Genomic DNA, 21,877 nt, shown 5'->3' on the forward strand with positions numbered 1-21,877 from the left:
TCAAACCGTCAATGTTAGTTTAAGTCACTTTTATTTTTTCCTTCTCTATCTCGTTCTCTGTTCCTTTTGTTTCTTATTTTTAATATACCATTTTCTCTGGCTCATGTCTAGTACTCTCCAATAGAACTTTCTTTTCGATCTTCGTTCTTTTCTCGTTTGTTTGTTTTGTTTTTTTTAAGCTTCACTTCTTAGTGTCTTCTCTCTTTTTCCTCATCGTTCATGTCTTTTTTATCCATATAATTTTAAAGTTTTCACTATTTGTGTGTGTGTGTGTGTGTGTGTGTATGTGTGTGTGTGCGTATGTGTGTATGCATTATGTATATGTATGTATGTATGTATGTATGTATGTACTGTATGCATGTATGTATGTATGTATGTATGTATGCATGTATGTACATTGTTAGATTACTAGACACAAGGTACTGAAAAAAGAGATATTGAGTGACTTGGCAACTCGCTCTCCCGAGGCGGAGAACACAGGCAACTCCAGCCTCTAGTCCGCGGTTCTCCCACTTCCGTTGGTCTAACCCACCAGTCCGCGTACAGCAACCGACGAGGGAACACGCGACTGTCGTTCCATGGCCCTGTACTGATAATACTTGACTTAAAGAGTTACGCTTTGGCCTGTGATCTGTAAATCATGTGACGTGTGATGTGATGTGGTCCTCGGAACGCACCATGAGGCTACGACTGAAGAACGTGGTTGGTGGTGCGGTGGTGGTTTGTGGTATTGTGAGTGTGGTGATGCTGGTGGTCGGTCAGCTGAATAGTGGTGGTAACGGTGGCAGAGGCGAAGTACTTGCAGCTGCCGCTGAGGCTGGTTTCGGAGCGAGTGGGTATAGAAGTGTTCGAGGGGGAAGTGGGCTGGACGTAGGGCTGGCTGGCGGCTGGGAACGAGGACCCCGAAGTTTGGCTTACGACGGAAGCGACAACTTGATCACTTTCGACGGGAGAAACACCCTCGAGGACACCAACCTCGGCCTCGAGGAGGACGTGGATGGTGACAAGGGAGGAACACATTACTCGGACGAGAGGTACCGAGGCCTAATTAACACTTTGGTCGCAACAGCCACGGCTAAGTCACCCACAGCGCTCGACGACGTTTTCATCAGCGTCAAGACTACCAAGAGCTTCCACAAAACGAGACTCGACCTCATCCTGAAAACGTGGTTCAACCTTGCCCGACATCAGGTGAGTTTACAAAGATCGATCTAACTCCTGAGGGAGGCTCGTCCTTACTGTCTTCTGGAGGCACAGGGGGGGGGGGGAGCACCACATCCTCAGATGGAAAAGGCGACAGAGGTGAGCCCTGGCTGCTCAGTTCAAGGTGGCAGTGTGTTGCTACATAACAAACTTGATATTGTCATCCGAACAGGTTGCTATTATTCCCTTTCACTTAGATATAAATCAATAAATGTATGAATAGATACATGAATAAATAATTAAGTAAATAAACTAAAATATATAGGCTACATATTATATGCATGTATGTATATATACACACGCAAATATATGCATGCATATATATTATGGCTACATTTTTATTTTTTTTAGCTTCTCTGTCATTGTAAATGCTGGCCATTCTGTAAAGAGAATTATCAGAATCTGTAAGCATGAAGGCCCCCATTGTGTGTGTGTGTGTGTGTGTGTGTGTGTGTGTGTGTGTGTGTGTGTGTGTGTGCGCGCGCGTCCGTGCATGTGTTTGTGTGTAAAAACGTGCAGTGATAGTCTCATCAAAGTCAGTAAAGGTGTAGAAATAAACACTATACCCTATAAAAGTATCAAAAATCATTGCACAATATACCCCGCTGCAAACAGTCATTAACTGCAGGCGCGCGTACATACACACACACACACACACACACACACACGCACGCACACACACACACGCACACACACACACACTCGTGGTGCAGTGGTAGAATTCATGGCTGCCACTACGGCGGTCAGGGTTCGAATCCCGCCCAGGGCTGAAATAATTTCAATATCGCTGCACTGCGGGGAGTTGGGTGTGTGTGTGTGCGTGTAAGGTAACATCATTACCCATAGATCGGTCATATATGATCTCTGAGCTCTCTTACGGGAGGGAAATAGCTGTCGATCACGAGTCCAACACGTGATCCAAGCCCATGGTGAATCACACTCACACACACACACACACACACGCACACATACACACACACGCACACATACACACACACACAACGTACGCACGCACGTGCACGTCATTACATACAAACCTAAGCGAACGGACGAAAGCATACATACGCACACACACTCACACACACACACACACACACACACACACACACACACACACACACACACACACACACACACACACACGCACTGGGGAATGAATTAGCGATGAATGCATGGAAAGTAGTATTGATAAAGAAATGCTAGAATGGGTAAAGAGTAATACAAAGAAAGAACTAGAAGAACTACAAGAACGAGAGAAAACGAGGAACTTTGTAGAATCAATAATGACAAAAATGCGAGATTAGGAACAAGTAGTAGAGGAGAATTTTATTGGAGAGTCGTACATCAGAAAATCACGAGATAATTATTTCAAAATGTCCAGAGAAAAAGAAACGGAGGAGAATAATCAAGAAATAATAACTTACACTAATGTAGACGATATGTAACAGCAAATAATGGAGGGAAGTGGCTATTTAAAGGAGAAAAACCCGATATGGTGTGCTTTGCTAAGACCAAATTCAATAGAAATGCTGATGTTGAGGCAGGTGAAAGTAAAACATATGGAATGGGAGTGGGAAAAAGGTTGGATGGCTGACGACGGCAGTGTGGAGATGAGAAAGGAAGGAAGGAAGAAACATGGGGGAAGGGGAGATTTCCATTGTGGAATGATTGACCAGGAGAATAGTTGGATTGTTATGTAACCCAAGGCAACAGCATAGATTAATTTAATAAAAGTTTCTAAGAAACAGGTCCCATGTGCCCAGTTCCAACCCTGTAGAATGGAACTAGGTAAATACACACAGACACACACACACACACACACACACGCACGCACACATATCGAAGAGTGGGAGACGGGACACAGCAATCATTGCTCCTTTCCTGCATACTACAATTAGGTAAACACACACACACACACACACACACACATACACACACACACACACAGCTTATATATAGATATGTGTATGTATATATATATATATATATATATATATATATATATATATAAATTGTTTATTTCATTATTTACTTATTTTTGCTGCTACAAACAAAAGTGCAAAGGTAATTATTGAACCCTTATCTGACGATAGTTAGACTTATGCATAACTATGCGGTACATTTTTTTTTCCGCCCAATAAAATGGATATTAATTCACTAGAATCAGTAAAGAGGAAAATGACAAAAATCATACAAGGGCATAGAAGTTGACCATACGAAAGTAGGCTTAGGCACTTTAACTTATTTATAGGTATTCATATAGAGGGTTTTAACAAGGATGATGCAGACAAGGTCATCATATTATGGCAACAGGGCAGGACTCGTTGTAATGGGTTTAGATTGGATCAGTCTAGGTTTAAGAATGAAAAAGGCAAGAGCTGGTTAGTGGTTAACGAATGGAATTTACTTAGTAACTATGTAGCGAGCGTTGAAATAATTAGTTATTTTAAGAGAAGGATTTATGCAAAGGGATAAGAGGTGGTAATGGACGTGGGACTACCTAATTTAGGCTTTATGGTCTCTTGCAGTCTCCTCTATTATTATGTTCTTATATATATATATATATATATATATATATCACTGCTGAACAAAGGCCTCTTTCACAGCATTCCATGATTCACGCGACCGCTCCAACCTCTGCCACGTCACTCCTGCAAACCTCTCAATCTCGTCTCTCCCCCTGTCTGGTCTCCCTCTTCCACGCTTCCCATCTCGCGGAGTCCACTCAGTAGCACACTTGCTCCATCGCTCATCAGTCGTTCGCACTAACTTACCTGCCCAATTCCACTCCTTCTCTTTTATCGCCTCCACAATATCTTTCACTCTAGTCTGCTCTAGCCTGCTCTCTCACCCAACTCAGTGTTATTCCCATCATTGATCTCTTTATTCTTCTCTGTGCATTCCTTAGCTTTGCTTCCATCGCCTTCGTCAGCTTCCAAGTCTCACATCCGTAGATTATAGCTAGCATCATGCATTGATTGTAAATTTTACGTTTCAAACTTAAAGGTAGAGAGCCTCTCAGGATCTTATTATACTTACCAAATACTTTCCAACCAACTGTAACGCGTCTTATATATTTCATTATCAAGGTCTTTGGTCACTTTCACCATCTGGCCTAAATAATTATACTCTTCAACATACAGCATTTATGATAGTCGGCGGACAGCGTCCATCGGAGGTTTGATCGAGTTAGTCCATAAAGCACTTGTTATCATCAGCTGTGCCACTAAGTGATGCTCATCAGCATCAATCGGTTCCGCTACACGGTGCCCCAACCTAGTTGGTCACACAACGTACCAAGGCTTAACCAGTCACACTACGCCTCGTCATCCCGCATCTGTTGCGCAACACAACGCATCAGTTACGCACTTCGTCAATATATCGTTAAACGACATTTACATCGAACAAAACCTTATATCAAGCGTTCTTTCGTCTATGTCTCAAAACTCGTCGGGGATATTCAGTCAGTCGGCCATGTCATGTCTAATGCTGGACAAAGACCTTTCCCAGACTAATTCATGATTTGCACGACTGCTCAAGGGATATGGGATACTATTTTTATTAATAATGATAATAATATTGTTATTGTTGTTGTTATAATCATTATCATTATTATCTTCTTCTTCATCATCATCATCATCATCATTATCATCATCATCATCATCATTATCATTATTATTATTATTGTTATTATTATTATTGCTAGTCAATTATTATTATTGTTATTATTATTATTATAATTTTTATTATCATATTACCATTATTATTATTATTATTATTATTATTATTATTATTATTATATGTATTTATCTATTCATTTCCTTATCACTTTTTTCTTTCTTTTGAGGGGCGGGGTATATTCAGAAAGGCATCCCGAATAAAGAATGATAGCGGTGTAACGAAAGAATTTTAGAGGGTTTATATGAATCTTAGCCTGGGAATATCGAGGCCGGAACCATTACTGAAACACATGCAGCAATAAAACACAATTACAGCACTCAAGTGGAATTTTTTTATTTTTCTGTATCATGTACTAGTTAGGTCCGTGCGCAAGGTTAGAATGTGCAGCAAAGTACTGTATGTGAATATACATACGTTTGTTAGTGAAGTTCAAACCACGACTCTTGTGTAATTATCTTCATCCATCGGCAATTATGGCAGTTATAATTAATCGGATAACAACATTGAGGCCAAGATCAAACATAATGTGGCAGTAAATAGTTTGTAATTCCTCTCCTATGATCGTTGCCTCGTTTATTTGAAATAAAGAAAACGTGAAACGCAACATTTTTTTTCCTGTTCATATACCGCTGCTTTGATATTCTTCTCCATTTGAATTGCAAAAACACTATACCAATGTGCTGTCATTCATCCTACGACTGAAGTACAAACTCAAAAACATAAGTTTTGGCAAGGCTTACAACTGTTCGCTACTGGGTTCTGAAGGAAACAGTAAATGTGTAACAAATAAGTTTACAAACGGAATCACGGAAACAGAGAGAATAGTACAGGAACACAACGACAAAAACTGGACAAATGACTACCCTTTCTTTCTCGCTACTACTACAACTATTACTATTACTACCACAACTACTATTACTACCACAACTACTATTACTACCACAACTACTACTACTACTACTGCTGCTGCTGCTGCTGCTGCTGGAACTGGAAACAGAGAAAATAGTACAGGAACACAACGACAAAAACTGGACAAATGACTACCCTTTCTTTCTCGCTACTACTACAACTATTACTATTACTACCACAACTACTACTACTTCTATTACTACTACTACTACTACTACTACTACTACTACTACTACTACTACTACTGCTGCTGCTGCTGCTGCTGCTGGAACTGAACCAGTTCAGCCGGCCGCTGCCTGCAGTACACAGATAAAGAGTAAATCAAGGTTTTAAAATGAATGACGACATTGTCCCGAGTACGCGCTGACCTTTTTCCATGTCGGTCACGTGCAAGATTCGTCAGCTGTAATCACTGTGAATTAAAATTGGTTATAAAGAGTAATGTGAACAAAAGATGAATTGTGTTCAACCAAGAGAAAACACTTCGTACCTTTGAATTTCGTTCAGAAGTCCGACCAAGCGGCACTCGAAGCTCTTACGTTGCGAGAGATCCTTGCTTAATTTTCTGACCAACAGGAGATGGTTTTATTCAGCTGTGTTCCATGAGGTAACAGCCATCTTGATGAACACTTTCTGCAGTGAGGAGTATTTGTCTCGTTCCGGCTAGCACCTGGCAGGAGATGGAAGTTTATATTTAAGGAAGAAATAGTCAAGCACTCGCTTACCAGCAGTGGTTAACAAGTGAAACAATTGGTTGGAGTAAGGGACATGGAACTGCCTAGTGTAGGCCTTATGGTCTCCTGCAGTCTCCTCTGTTTTTAGCTAAGTTCTTATGTTCTGTTCAGCACCCGCACGGTATGCTAAAGCTGGAACCTGTCTCGGTTAATTCGTTCTGTACAATGAGGCACTTACTGTGTAAGTCTGTCTGTCACCAGATTCTGATGCTATCCATTTGTTAGCTACCCTTTTGGAGGGACACGAACAATTTATACTCCAGACATATGCATACCCAAGCAGAATTTATTGTTACGCATCTACACAGACTGCACAGCACCGACATCAGACAAGTTCATCAGGAAAAAGAAACAAACGGTCCGCTTCCTTACATGGGCACCCTCATCATGCAGCGTGAAAACCAGCAAATCTGAGTTTTACAATAATCCAATAAATGAATAAATATGATTTATTACATTTCCACTCCCATTATGGCCTGAGGATTGAGAGAGAAATAGATTTCTACCTCAGAGCACTCAGTATTTGCAGTAAGTGCCAGCTTATCAAAACACTCGAATTACGAGTATGTACAATTTGACTAGCGTCAGGCGGTAGATTTGCGGAAATCCCTTCCTAATTATATACAACCCAGTTATTATAGTGTGCCATCGACTGCATTCCGAGAATTTTTTTTGTGAACCAGACATATCATACTCGCTAATAATTATCATAAATGTTAAAGATAACCCATGGATCACGCTAGGGATAACCCTTATTTGATTGAAATTGCTTGACAGTTGCTAGATAAGTGTAGAATTTGACCTTTATGTTTGAATGTGTAATCGAGATGGATGAAATGATTTAGTAGTACGCTTAGAATTTCATCTACGCCATATCAGGAAAAATCGACGAGGCAAAATTATTAGAAGACGTGTCGTTTGTTCATTCTTTGCTAACGAGAGGATATCCAGGAAAATGCTACTTAGTACAGGAAGAGACGGTCAAGGTCTAAAGGGGAAGGAATTAAGAAACAGGATGTATGTTTTCAAATCTGGCCATTCAGAGTATTTATAAATTTTCACTCTGTTTAGATCTGGAGCATTTCTCAAAGAACCTCCGCTTTCATAATGTGAAAGTAAGATTATTGTTTAAATAGATTTGCCAACATTATTAGTAAGAAAATACAAGAAAAAATAGTCGAATTTTTCAGAGTATTGAACGATTCTGATACAGAATGTGAATTCAAAGGAATATATGAGGAGGAGGAAGAACACCGCAAGAATAGAGGATTAATAAGATAGTCACCATCGAAAAGGAAGGTCACATTCCTATCTGTCCCTCCTCAAGAGTGTAGCCCAGGGTGCTAGCACCCCCATAGCGCGTTGGGAATGTTTCTTCCTTGTAATGTACCAGCTGTAGTCTTTGTAACCTGATGTTAGGGTTTGCGGTGTTCCTTTTATTTGTATCCGGTGGTAAAATGTTTCAATATGTAAAATTCCTTTTCTTATGTTACCGAACTATAAAGGAAGTGGGGTCGGTAACGGTTAAGAAACATTTCTACAACAGGACTCCGTGACCTCAGTTAACAGCGGTTGGCCGAAATTTCCTCTGACCGACGAGGGTGGAAGTGGAGGAGGAGGAGGGAAGAGGAAGATGGCCGTTCGTTGGGGAATTAATCAAAGGGCATGGAAGCCGGGTAGGCTACCTGCTGACCCACAGGAGTCATTGAACACCTGTTAGTTATTGTGACGAGGTAGAACGCGAGGAACAGGTTATTATGGAATTATTGGTGTCACTGGGAAATTATTAGTCATGGCTGATGTGAGTGGGAGTGTTAGATATTCTGAAGTGATATTTTCTTTACGGTGGCATGCAAGCAAATGTAAATATTATTATCACCATTTGTGTCCAGATTCCTTACTCTCCATCATACTCATAATTAAAAAACAGTACTTTGAAAATGGGGTAGATGGTATCACGTATAGAGACCATATACGTTTGCAGTCGGTATTTATTCGTTGATTTTCAAGCCGCATATAAAAGGACTGCCTTTTTATCGTGGACTACTGTGTACCCTCCTTCAATAAAGTCCCTGTTGCCTTTGTCCTCTGTTCCGCCAGCCCAGTGTGTTGCTCTGCGGACGAGCCTCTCAGCTCCGCCATGAGGTCGGTCTGCAGCAGGCGCAGTGACCGCAGTCTGAAGCCCGGGGCTTCTTCTCTCTCACAAGCACAACCGCAAGCCCGCGGGCTACCACTTACAAGGAGCGCTGCCGGCTGGAAACGCCCTTTCACAACCGTCATTCGACGTGCGGATTGCTTCACACTGTATATCTGTACATCAGAAGGGTTGCCTACCATTAACGTTATCCTCAATGTCACCCTGAACGCCACCCTTAATTTAGGGTTATGGTCAACGCCACCCAGATCTGAGAAATGACATTAACAAACATCGCACAAACTCAGCGACTGACTTCTACAAACGTCACCCTAACTTGAGACTCACAGACGCCACCTATATCCGAAGAGCGTCTTTCTCTGATACACGAGAAGGAGTTTCACATCAGCTTGGCTCAAAAAATCTAATCACGAAATATCGCCCTAACTTGAGGCTCGTCCGGCCAACGTTACCCAGAGTAACCCAAAGTCTAACTCGACACAAATGTCAGCTAAACTCGATGGCAAATTCACAAATACTGTAACCCTCGATTCCCAAGGCGCCAAACGTCACAGAACCCGAAGGTTCTCGGCCAAACACGCCTCAACTAGCATCCTACTTCGAAGTGGATTGGGAGAAAAATCGTCTCATACGGTTCGATTCAATGAGCCATTTCGAGTCCACCGCTAAACAAAAGACTCCCAAATAATTTCACGAGTCACACGACTGCGCCTCCCTCTGCCACGTCACGCCTGCAAACTTCTCTCATCTTTCCAATGTCTCGTCTCCTACATATCCTACCTCGTGGCGTCCAGTCAGTGACACATTTGCCCCATCGCCCATCGTCTTTTCTAATTCCATTTCCTCTCTTTTTATTGGCTCCACCCTCTCTTTCACTCCAATCTGTTCACTCACCAAACAATGTCCTCTTCCTCTCTTTCTGCATTATTTCCAGCAATGATCTATCCATTCCCTTTTGTGTAGTACTCTGTGCATCACCTCTGTCAGTTTCCAAGTTTCATATCCATAGAACATAGATAGTATAAAGCCGTAAACATTGCGTTTCAAAATCACAGGTGGAGAGAGCCTCTCGTGATGCTCCTATATTTACCAAATATTTTCAAACCAATTGTGATGCGCCCTTTAATCTGATTTCTATAATTTGTAGCCAGTTTTAGCCTCTGACCTAGATAATTACACTGTCCAACGTCCTCTAGATTCTCACCATGGTTTATAATTGCTATACTTTTGAACTCTCGAGTTGAACATTATTTTTTCCCTCGCATAGGAGGGTTCGATTGTCCCTAATATAAACCTAAACTTCAATAAAAGGACCCACCCTCAACTGAATAAAATTGTCTAGCGTTGACCAGAGCAAAATATGTAAAGCTAATCGTAACGAAAGGGTTGAGTATAAAGCCCAAACCTCAACGGAATGAAATTGTCCGTCGTTGTTCGGAACGGAATCTATGAAGCGTGTCGTCTTAGCGGAGCGTTTAGCACGAAAGGCGTACACCCAACCTACCAGAAGGTCTCCCATCTGCTCGCTCGACCTGACTGCTACTACCTGCTTCCACGTGGGGACTGTGTGACCCCAGAACTGAACTACTGTGCGTGGTAGGTTACCATGCTCTTCCACCTCACACTACTACCAAAACCCAGTTCAACCGTTCCTGCACGTCACGCTACCATTAACACTTCCCTCACCCACCAAATCATGATTATACTATTTCCTCTCAAAACAATGTTGAACAACTACTACTGTATGCTCGTATATCAATCCCATAACATCAACATGCGCAACACTCCAACCACAACTCTAATATAAATAAGCCTCTATGAACTACACAGACAACCTTGATCCCTTTCGTATCAAAGCATGTTGTTTTGTCTGTACCAAGACAAAATCGGTTAACTTATAAACTTCCACAATCGTTCATTTGCGGGTTGGAGGGAGCACGTGCTCACGCCATCACTGCGAAGGCACAACGGCAATACAGTTTCATGAAACCCAAATAAACCCACAAGGTCGCTCAAGTGCCTAACATGACCTGACCCGACCTGACCTCTGACCTACAGGCGGTTGGAACAAGGGCGGTACTATGCATTCTTTACTCTGATACCCCCACTTCTCTGTGTCTTCCTCGCTTTCTCTTCCTCCTTTCTTTTACACTCTCTCTCTCTCCCTCTCCCTCTTTCTCTCTCTCCTTTTCTCTCTGTCTATCTATCTAACCATCTTTCCATGTATTTATGTCGCTATATCTATCCCTCTCTCTGTCCGTGATTTCTAAGAACCACATTTATATGTGCCCAGTATCGGATTACATTCGGAGAACCTCGCATACCGCGGATCCCAGTTCGAATCCAAACCAGTGTCTGTAACATGCCTTGGCAGACCACCGAGCATATAGGGTAAAGGTAATAACCTTGACCGTAGCTAAGTGCCCCCTGGCGTAAGCACCTCATTTTTGTACTTTTATTCTTGCGGGACACGCCATGTACGCTATTGGACTCCTTCGAAGTCGTTTTCTGCCAAACCATATGGACGTCAGACATGCAATCGATTTCTCCCTAGCCATTTTTGACAACTGGTATGAGGTCTCTCCTTCCCCACCCTCTCTCTCTCTCTCTCTCTCTCTCTCTCTCTCTCTCTCTGAGAAAAAGAGAATCATGGGTCATATGGAAGAAACTATTCGGAAAGTAAGAATGTTCAACGCACCCCAACGCATAATACACTGACACCGGATCAGGCAGGTAATAGGAAAAATATTATTCAAGCTAAATAAATAGATAAGCGGCAATTGACATACGCAACCAAATTGATTAGTTGAATTCTCACGAACTAGGGAACTTTTCTGTTCATAACGAGGTCAAATGGCAAATTAACAAGAACTATGCAAAGAAAAACGAATGAATATAGATAAAATAAAACAAATAAATGAACAAGCAAAACAAATGAATAATGGATTACAATGTCAGAGCATGTTGCCGACAGAAGGCTTTTTGGATGCATAACGAATTCGTTTGCATAAGAAAATTGTAAGTAAACGAAAAACGAGACCGAAAAATAAACAAGCAAAATAATATAATGACCGGGTAGATACTACAAGATTGCTTAGGTGTTTGTTCAACTGAGCTTTAACACTTGGAACAATACCTATCACTCCCACAGAAAGCAACTTGATTTAAGCGAGTGGCATTTTTTTTATTTTTTATTATTCTTCACTGAATCTGTCGTGACAGCTTGAGGCTCTTGTTTCTCGTCTGGTATGAACATTCAGTATGAACATATTTCTATTTCTCTTTAAAAAAAATCTTGACACCTGAATCCAATCCCCTCGTCCTCTTTCAGGGGAAGTGGGTGCAAATATCGAAATGCGGTTTTCGTATTTTTTTTCCCACTGATATTTGATAATAGGTTTGTTGCCGGCCGTTGTACCTTTCCGAATCTGTCAGTATCTTAATGAGATTCGTGCAGCATGCAGGAGTTGCATATTCCAAAGATAGGTGCACCAGTAGTCTCCATAATTGCTTGGTAGTTGGAATTTAGTAAGTCAAAAGAGCGTGCCATTAGTTCTAAATCACTGCTTACAGAACTGTAATAAAGATAGTCCTATGCTTTTGATACTTACGACTTGTCAACATTTCCCCGACCTCCGATTTTTAATGTTAAAATCGGCAAGATGTTAGACTTTCCTGTCACACAAGGCATCCTAAAAATCGTGGAATTTGGTTAGATATAACACAAGTGTAATATACATGTGCAAACTCACATAGCAATCGCCAGAGATAGCCTCTCAGTAAGAAACATTTGTGGGAACTTAATTTCCAGCGCGGCGCAGACCGGCACGCGGACGTCGCGAGAGCGTTGATGTCGCCATGGCCGCTGCACGGAGCCGGACTGTATTATGTCAGTATATTTATACGTTACTAACGAGGCGGACAAGCTCGTATCAATCCTTACTTTCGGCAGGGAGTAGAGAGAGATTTGTTACATTTGAACTTTTAAAATTTCAAGAGAAACTTGTACGACCGACTGGTGTGACATGTTCGAATGCCACGACTAGCATTGCTTTGGTAATTGCAATTCTCTTACTTCGAGTGCTCGTAACAAATAGTCTGAAGCGCCGATATTTCCGATCTTGATGTATCGGCTGATCATGGTGCTCCTGATTGGCCCATTTTCCGATCACGAGGTACAGCTCAACCTATCTACTATCACAAAGACAATAGGATGCTTAAAAGAATAAGATTGTTATTGGTATTACGCATACATTCTGGTTTCTCTCTAAAAGTTTATTCATTTATTTTTATCTTTTTATTTATCCGTTTATTTGTTTATCAATTAATTGAATTATCTATTTATTTATTTATAACCTTGTTTATTTTTCAAACAACTTGTCGTTCTTAGTTTTATCTGAACATGACTTTACACTTCCACACTGCGATTAAATTTTTAAAACCATTGCACTAACTTGTTGAAATATTATATGAAATCTATTTTAGTAATCTCTTATTATTCTGCACTTTGTATTACCAGTAAATTTACATATGATACAGTAGATTTCAGCCCTCGATCACTGTTATTATGATTTACAATGAACAAACGTTGTCCAAGAATTAAGCCACGAAGAACTCCGTTTTTGACATCATGCCATCCAGAATAACGTAGTCTATTCACTTACTAATTCACCTTAGTAAGTTACTTCAGAATCCTAATGGAATCTAATTAGCCGTCTGTTATGTGGGACATGACATTTTTTTTTTTTTCAAAATTCAGATATATCTGACATGCGTAATTCTTTAGCCGTGGTTTATATGTTATGGAAATAACTAGTATTTAGTCAGCAGATTCTTAATCCATTTTAAGTCCATGTCTTCCTTGGAAAGTACAATAATTGAAGTCTGTACAGATGTTGTCAAATGGTTGTAGGCCTAAAGATTGATACTTTTTGTATCGATATCTGTTTTCTTATATTATCCTTGTTCTGTTTCATGTTTTTTTTTTGTCACCATACATTTGTGGCACCCCTTCTATTCCTAAGTTAATATTCAGTACATCAGAAACAAACTTCGTCTAATTCATCGTTGATTGTTTAATACTTGTAGGCATAACAGCTGTTTACATTTTATATCCCTCACTTGTTTTGCAATTTCTTGGGTTATATTCCTTAATAAATATCAAAGACAAACTCTATTCCCCACCGTGTAACTACTCCCTGGAGACTCATACACATTTCCCAAAAGCACACGATGCACACATTATGTACACGCATGCAGACACGACGTTAACACTTAGCTCGCATGAAAAATACGACCATTAAAACGCGCATAGAAAAAGTGAACATAGCCAAGATGATATTGTAGCCCTTGCCTCCCACCGTGTGACATCGGACGCCCTGGGAACGACTTTACGTCATCAACACAAAAGAAAACGGGATGGAAGTTGTCTACCAAACAAAGGATCCCTTTTGTTATTGTTTATGAAATGTGAAGTGAGTAGGAAATGGTGCATCGTTGTCATTTTTCTTCTCATTTGGGACGGGAATTTTAGTTAGACGTGGCTGATCCATTAGCTAAGGACACTTATTACAATCTTTTCTCTTATTTCTTATCTGCAAGGCTGGGGAGCCTGGTGTGTGTGTGTAAGTGTGTGTGTGTGTGTGTGTGTGTGTGTGTGTGTGCACGTGTGTATGCACGTGTATATGTCTGATTCATCGTGGTCTTGGACCACGTGTTGGACTCGTGATCGACAGCTATTTCCCCCCCACCCCCGGAATAGAGCTCAAGAGTTCATATATGGCCGACCTATGGGTACTGCTGTGACCTCACACGCACACACACACACACACCTAACTCCCCGCCCACGAGAGTTGGAGTAACAACTTGCAGCGCAGCGATACTGAAAGTATTTCAGCATTGGGCGGGATTCGAATCCGGACCGCCGTAGTGGCGGCCACGATCGCTACCATTGCGCCATCGAGTCGTGTGTGTGTGTGTGTGTGTGTGTGTGTGTGTGTGTGACTCACCATGATCTTGGACTACGCGTTGGACTCGTGATCGACAGCTATTTCTCTCCCGAAATAGAGCTCAGAGCTCATATATGGCCGATCTATGGGTAATGCTTTGACCTTACACGCACACACATACATCCAACTCACCGCCCACAAGAGTTGGAGTAACAACTCGCAGCGCAGCGATACTGAAATTATTTCAGCCCTGGGCGGGATCTGAACGCGGACCGCCGTAGTGGCGGCCGGCAACTCTAACCACTGCGCCACGAGTCGTATATACATGTGTATATGTGTGTGTGTGCTCGCGCGCATATAATGTGCTCTACAAAAATGGCCATTTTATACGTTTGCACTTATGTATACATCACGGATATATAAAGGATGGATTACAAAGGAAAAGCATACCAACAGGAGACTTGTTGGTCCATAACTAGGTAGGATGCGGAAAAAATAATAAAAGAATATAAACGAATATGCTAACACACACACACACACACACACACACACACACACACACACACACACACACACATGATGTGCGAACGTGGAATCATATGAAGGATCCCCCCTCCAACGTCACAAACCCTCTGCATCCCTCTTGTATGGCAATTCTTCATACAAACAAGTTTGTGAGAGGCATTCTTCACATGATCATAGAGGCATAACTACCTGAACAAGTTTCTGCTAATTTAACATACCTTGACTAAATTTAACGTAAACTAAGCTAACCTAACCTTATCCAGCATAACCTAGTTTAATCTAAGTTAACTCAATCGAACGTAGCCTAATCTAATTTGACCAAGTTTAAACTAACCTCACCTAGTTTAATTCGATATAACTAAAATGGAATCATATGGAGACTTCCCCCTCGGCGTGGTCTAGGAGGGCGAGGGTGGGGGGGGGGGTTGGGGGGATTTCTTCATATGAACAAGTCTGGGGTGGCTATTCTTCACATGGCAACACGGCGGGGGACTCTTTGTATGATCTTGCATGCGTATTTCGTTGAATAGATTTAACGCACGCGCGCACGCTCGAAAGTATATGCTGGTTTTCGTGTGGTCGGGAATCCATGTACAGCTGCACAGAAAACTATCGTTAGTAAATCACGCTAATCATTTTGACACAAAACAACGAAACTATTTGAGACAAGTTGAAGTCTCCATCGGAAATAAGATTATCATGTCATAGTGAATCCATATGAACTCCGGAACTATTATTCGATTCATATTCATTCAGAAGGAACTCGAACAATTCGAACCCCAGAAATACCAACCCTTCGGTATCATAAGGTTATGTTCATTAGCGAATGTTTCGACACCCCTACTAACGATAGTTTTCTGTGTAGCTGTACATTACTCATCATACCGCAGTTATCCTATAGGTTATTCGCATTGCAAGAGGATTTCTCTACCGCTGAGCACAAAGGATTACAAAGGCGGAGCATGCCGACAGGAGACCTTTTGGTCCATATCTAGGTCGGATGCGAAAAAAATCATAATAATAAAAACTATTATAATGTAAATAACAAATAAAATACATAACTAAATGCATAGGTATATTTAAATAATAAACAAGCAGGTAAATAGTAAATGATAATAAATTGACACATAACTAATAATAAATGATAATAAATTGACACATAACTAATAATAAATGAGAATCAAATAGACAAAGGATAACAAAACAAACACAAGTAACATAAAATAAATGATCATCATTACAGCGTCTTGCTTAGGTGTTTATCTAAATGATTCTTAAAGCTTCGAACTGAACTACATTGCACTGCCTCTGCACGACAGTAAAACCGTACATTCTCCCTTCCCACTTTCCTTCTTTTTTTCACTTCCCTCCGACAAGTTCAGAAATATTGTGCATGGAATTTCCAGAACGTATTTCACTTCTGGAAAGTCTACGTCCTTCCAGTGTCTAAGTAGTTCTCTATACCCTCTTCCATAGACGCCCTCCGTATCATATACAGAGTTCTTACACACCCTTCTTCCTTCTTGTACATTTCTCCCGTTCCCTCTCCTTCATCCTCATCCCAGATGCACCCTGCTGTAGTGCTGTGCAACACGGCTGTCCTGCTGCGTCCCGTCCACACCTCCCCAGGAGGTCTGAGGGTACCTACCTTCATCATCCTCAGACGAACCCTTGGAATGGAGGTGGTGAGTTCAGGAGGGCGAATGCAGGGGCTAGTACAGAGGATCATGATATGAAAGAAGAGGAAAGATTGGGAATTCACCATACATGGAATATTACATCCCTAGTGAAAAAAGGAAAGATTAGGAATTCACTGTACATGGAATATTACATCTATGGTGAATGGCTACCTGCTGCCTCACTGCCAGCGAGCTCAACACACAACAGGGAAGTCGATGCTAAGTGTGAATTATTGGCCAACCAACTAACAGAATATTCAGTCAGTTATAACTTCCCCTTCTACTATACTAGCAATAACTTTGTTCTACCCTTTCATTAACCAAAGTCCCACGGTGATCATGCGTGATAGTAGGGCAAGAGATTCTTGGAAGCCTTTAGTCGCAATCTACATGCAGGTAGTTAAGGTCGTTAGTCGCCTAGTACTAGGAATGAGGACCGTGACAGTTTGTCAGCCACCTGCACGCCTGAGCAGCTTTTTCAGGATCTACTCTGTTCATCACATGAAGGGGCTAAGAAAAATATGCCCCAAACATAGTCTACCTTTTCTCCACCTGACTGGAAACAGAGCCTAGCAGGGTCACCAAATTTGTGGCCATAAAAATGGAATCAACTAACCAACAGGTGAAATGAGAAGGGATAACCCTCTCGTATTCATCAAAAGTTCCATCCTGCCACCCCACCCCTCTCTGCACCCCCCCTCCCCCAACCTCAAATATGTCTTCTTTTGCTGGATGTCATTATATGCTATTATGCCCGGTAGCGTACAAGCCGACAGGGCAGCTCGAAATGCCGCATCGATCCCTTTCGATGCTCTCACATCACAACCTACAACAGACTTCAACCACTTTTTCCCGTCAACACTACAAAACTTGGGGCGAAAATGCTGGGCACGTTAATAAAGAGAAGCCAGCAACCACATGGATGGTTTCGTCAATCGAGCAAAGACGACCGGGGAACTAATGGTTACAAAGATGAAACGGACAAATGGTACGACATGGACAAAAGATGACGAAGCAGAGATTGCGAGACGAGTAAGCACGATGAGGTGGACAAACAGAGAGGTCCAATCAGATCACGAGATTCTGAGGCGGCCAGTAACGTGAGCTCTTTCGAACGTACGAACATTCTTTCAGAGGCAAGCCAGAGCGTTAGATATTAAAGATACATCTATATAATTGTTTTTTTCTACCCTTTTCACTGTATATATATATATATATATATTTGCGTGCGTATGTGTGTGTGTGTGTGTGAATGGGTGGTTTTTCTATCAACCATGAAGGCAAACCTATTCCCAGTCCTCATAATTAATATGCCGCACCCCATAACTCATATGCCGCACCACTTCCTCCCATTCAACTTCAAACACCATCCCTATCTCCTGCCCAGCGCTCGGTTTAAAAGCAATGAAGCAAGAAACAGGACATCCACAGCATGGCCGCTTAATCTACTCGACGACCCTTCCTTCTCGTCCCATCATGCGAAAAATAGAAAAGACGGGAAGAATTCCCTTCGGGCTGCGTCAAAACATTATCTATGCACAACCATTTTCCACTCACGCCTATCCCCTACATTCTCCCTTCCCTGCCCAACAACACATCCTTCTTGCTCAAATTCCCTTTCACCCCATCCATTCATTTTATTTTTGGTCGTCCCCTCAAGCTCACTCCACCCACCCCTGTTTTCCACAACTGTGTTGATATTTATTCACTATATGTGTATGTATGTACATATGCACAGGTATGTATAGATATGTATATGTATACATACACATGTACAAACGCATACACAATATATATATATATATATATATCTATATATATATAAATAATTTTACAAATGTGTATGCGTTCGTCTTTTTCTTTTTCTGACATGTTCAGCTTTTTTATGTTGGCACGCTGTTAAAAGAATTTGCCAAACAGCATTTGAAACAGAAGTAAATTATTTTTCCTTTCTAACTGCAGGTTTTTCGCCTTATAGGTATCTACTGCTAGTACGTTGTCAAGAGCTAAGTTGTCAAATGCATTAGCTAAACGTCACTGGAGGTAGAAGTAAAAGCAATTAATTTCTTCTTTCTTCTTTACTACAAAGCTGACGGAGAATTTCTGCTGTTACAAGGTTTTAATTATCTCTTCTTACTTAAATAACTTGTTCAGATTTTTTGTCTCCTGCTTTATTTGCTAAGTCATGACAGAGAGAGGCGAAGGAGGGCGCCACGTGTGTGAGCATTAGTAGGATCTGTGATTCTGCTGACAGCGTCATCCGGAAGTGCTGCGTTGTTCCATCAGTTCCGGGAAGTGGCGTCACGCCCCAGGGTAATGATGATGACTCTGACCATAGTCTCATGTTGGTTGTCTTTAGGAGGAAGTGTGCTAATGCCACACCAGAGATCGATGCTACGACCTTCAGGAAGCCGTTAAGAGGTCAAAAAGCTTTTAGGTATATTGCTTCGCGTGGTAAGGAGAGAAGACCACGCCCCTGATAAAGCCAAGGGCCACACGCTCATGTCGCGTCGCAGCAGGAGACTGCTGTGTCTGGTCGGTGATGCTAGAATATCCTAGTGTCTCGTCTAACAGCATCTAATGTTCATGGACAAAACCACCTCCCGCTGCGCCCCAGGAACTCGAGCGCGGCCCCTGGCGTCATCAGGGTGGCCAGCTGCAGCCCCGACCGCTTCATGGACGGGCGAGTAGCATCCTTTTGCTTACTCGACATTGCGCCAACTCCCATTGTTCGGTGGGCGTCGTTTTTACGCCATGCTCTGGCGTGTTGTGTCTTTGTTCGCCGGGTCGGTTACCTTGGGCTATTTTGTCCTTAGAATTGGAACCTCCAGACGAAGAGAGTGTTGTTACTACGGGTGTTTGGTTGAAGTCTGTGTCGGGTCTTTTGTAGACTTGTTCTCACCTTCGCTACGGGAAGTGTCGATATTGGCTTTAACTGAAGTATATGCCCCCATTATTCATTTTCTATATTTTTCCTTCTCCTATTTACCCCTCCCTATATATTTATCAGGAAGTTTGCGCAGTTTTCTGGTTAGTATTTACCCCTTGCACATTCCCCGGAATCCTTCCCCTCTTAGTGGTCCACTCTGCGATGTGAGCTGGGAATCCCTCTTGTGAATCTCATACTGTTAAGAAATGGTAACCTTACTACATGGAGGACGTTAAACTATTCTGAGATGCGTTCTGTAGCCACAGGTTTCATGTTGGATAACGTCAAAAGGGACAGCGTCAGGGTAAAATGGAGTCACGGTGATGTGGGACCCCGTTTTGCCTCATGTTACTCGAAAGCAATCATTTCTAAGAGCTGAACGATTCCCTCTAAATTAGAACAGATTGTGTATGTAGTTGCCAAGCAATACAAAAGGTTTCCGATTGTTGAAAAACGCTAGGGTGGGGGGATTCCCTTAGTGAATAAAATCGACAGGTGACAGCCAGGGAACGGTATGGGCTAATCGAGATGGGCTTTAACCCTGAAACCACGAGGAATTCCTTCAGATGACTAAAATCGCCCGACGGCAACCATAAGCAAGTTTGTAAGGAGGATCCCCGCAGTTTACAGGGGAAATGTAGATGTGCAGTATACAATGTTATTGATAATAAGCATACATCTTTTTGAAGAAAAAAATGTTGCACTAAATCGCTTATTAGGCATTAATGTTTCACCAGTAAACCAATGCAGACATTCATTTTATGTTTTCTTTTTTCGAACACTCCTCTGCCATAGGGAGCAGCTTCGTTATACTCCTTTAGGTCGCGACTGTGGGTTTAGTAACTTGCTTTGGATATTTTACTTCGATTTTGCACACTCGGTTGTATAAAGTCGCTTGTCCTTAGCTGGAACAAAACTGGTTGATGTCTTCAGTTAGTCGAAGGATTATGAGAGTTACCACTTCAAAATAGTTTTATATAAACGAGTGTCAGATGATTTTTTCAAAGACAATCAGTCGTGTTTTCCTTCTTGTCGTTGTGGCCTCGTACCCGCTGCTTCCTGGCAGCTGCTTCTTTCCTCCCTCCCTCCTATCCTTCCTTCCTCCCTCCTATCCTTCCTTCCTCCCTCCCTCCCTCCCTCCCTCCTATCCTTCCTCCCATTCCTACTATTGCCTCTCTTTATTCCTTAAAACAACTCCTTCCTCGACCACCTGCTTCCACCTGTTCTCGTGTTTATTCTCCCTAACCCTTTTCCTAGCCCACACACATCCAACCCCTTCCCCTCGTCCCCTAAACCCACCACCACCATGAGGTAAAATGCCAGGGCGTTGGAAGGCGTCATTGACGCTACCCAGACCGGTGCCACGACAGCTGTTTATGGTCCGGACCCTCGTATCGCACTGCCACTCATTGGCACCAACTTGAGCGGGCGGGTCTTCGATAAGGCGAAGAGGGAAGTGGCGGAATGTTGTCGGTTGGGGAGGAGGGGAGATCGACGTGGAAGTGGAAGTGGTGGGTATTGAAGAAGCTGGCACTGGGAAGGCACTTGGACGTGGGGAGTAGTGATACTATCTGATCGTAGTACGAATACCGAGAGAATGGATGATAAAATGTGCTACTCCGAAAACACAAAGCTGATATTACAGTAGTTGTCACACACACACACACACACACACACACACACACACACACACACACACACACACACAGAGAGAGAGAGAGAGAGAGAGAATAACGCATCGAGTGAATACAGTTACGTCGGCTGTGACCACAGGGGTCGCCGAGGTCATAACATGTATTAGCTCCTATGATAAGAACTTTGAAAAAAGGTGCTTACATAGACATGACCCCGCGACCTACGGATGGCTGCCCTCCGCGAGAGGCCGGGGAGGTACAGTGCCATGCGTGGTGATGTCACGAGAGGTCATACTACCATCGCTAACGTAGTATAAGTATACTAATAGTATCACTATAATGCAATATATGGAGGAGGGAGAGAGACGTCAGGAAGGAAGTGTGAAGGTGATCAGGAACTTGAAAGTGGACGAATCTAAGTTGAAGAAAAGACTGAATTGAAAGATGTAAGATTGACGAAGTAAGGGAAACGACGAAGAG

General features: G+C 42.2%; 1 protein-coding gene across 1 annotated transcript in view; it reads left to right on the top strand.

Annotated features, from left to right (window-relative positions):
* The first annotated feature begins 523 nt into the window (after nt 1-523).
* LOC143020400 (fringe glycosyltransferase-like) overlaps nt 524-21,877 on the top strand; it is a 120,747-nt gene continuing 99,393 nt past the window's right edge. The window contains exon 1 of the mRNA XM_076176823.1: nt 524-1,191. Coding sequence (XP_076032938.1) covers nt 658-1,191 — 534 coding nt within the window. The 5' untranslated portion in view covers nt 524-657. The remainder of the gene's footprint in view (nt 1,192-21,877) is intronic.

This window comes from Oratosquilla oratoria, chromosome 39 (assembly GCF_046742065.1).
Source record: "Oratosquilla oratoria isolate Oo_2021 chromosome 39, ASM4674206v1, whole genome shotgun sequence".
Taxonomy (NCBI): Eukaryota; Metazoa; Arthropoda; class Malacostraca; order Stomatopoda; family Squillidae; genus Oratosquilla; species Oratosquilla oratoria.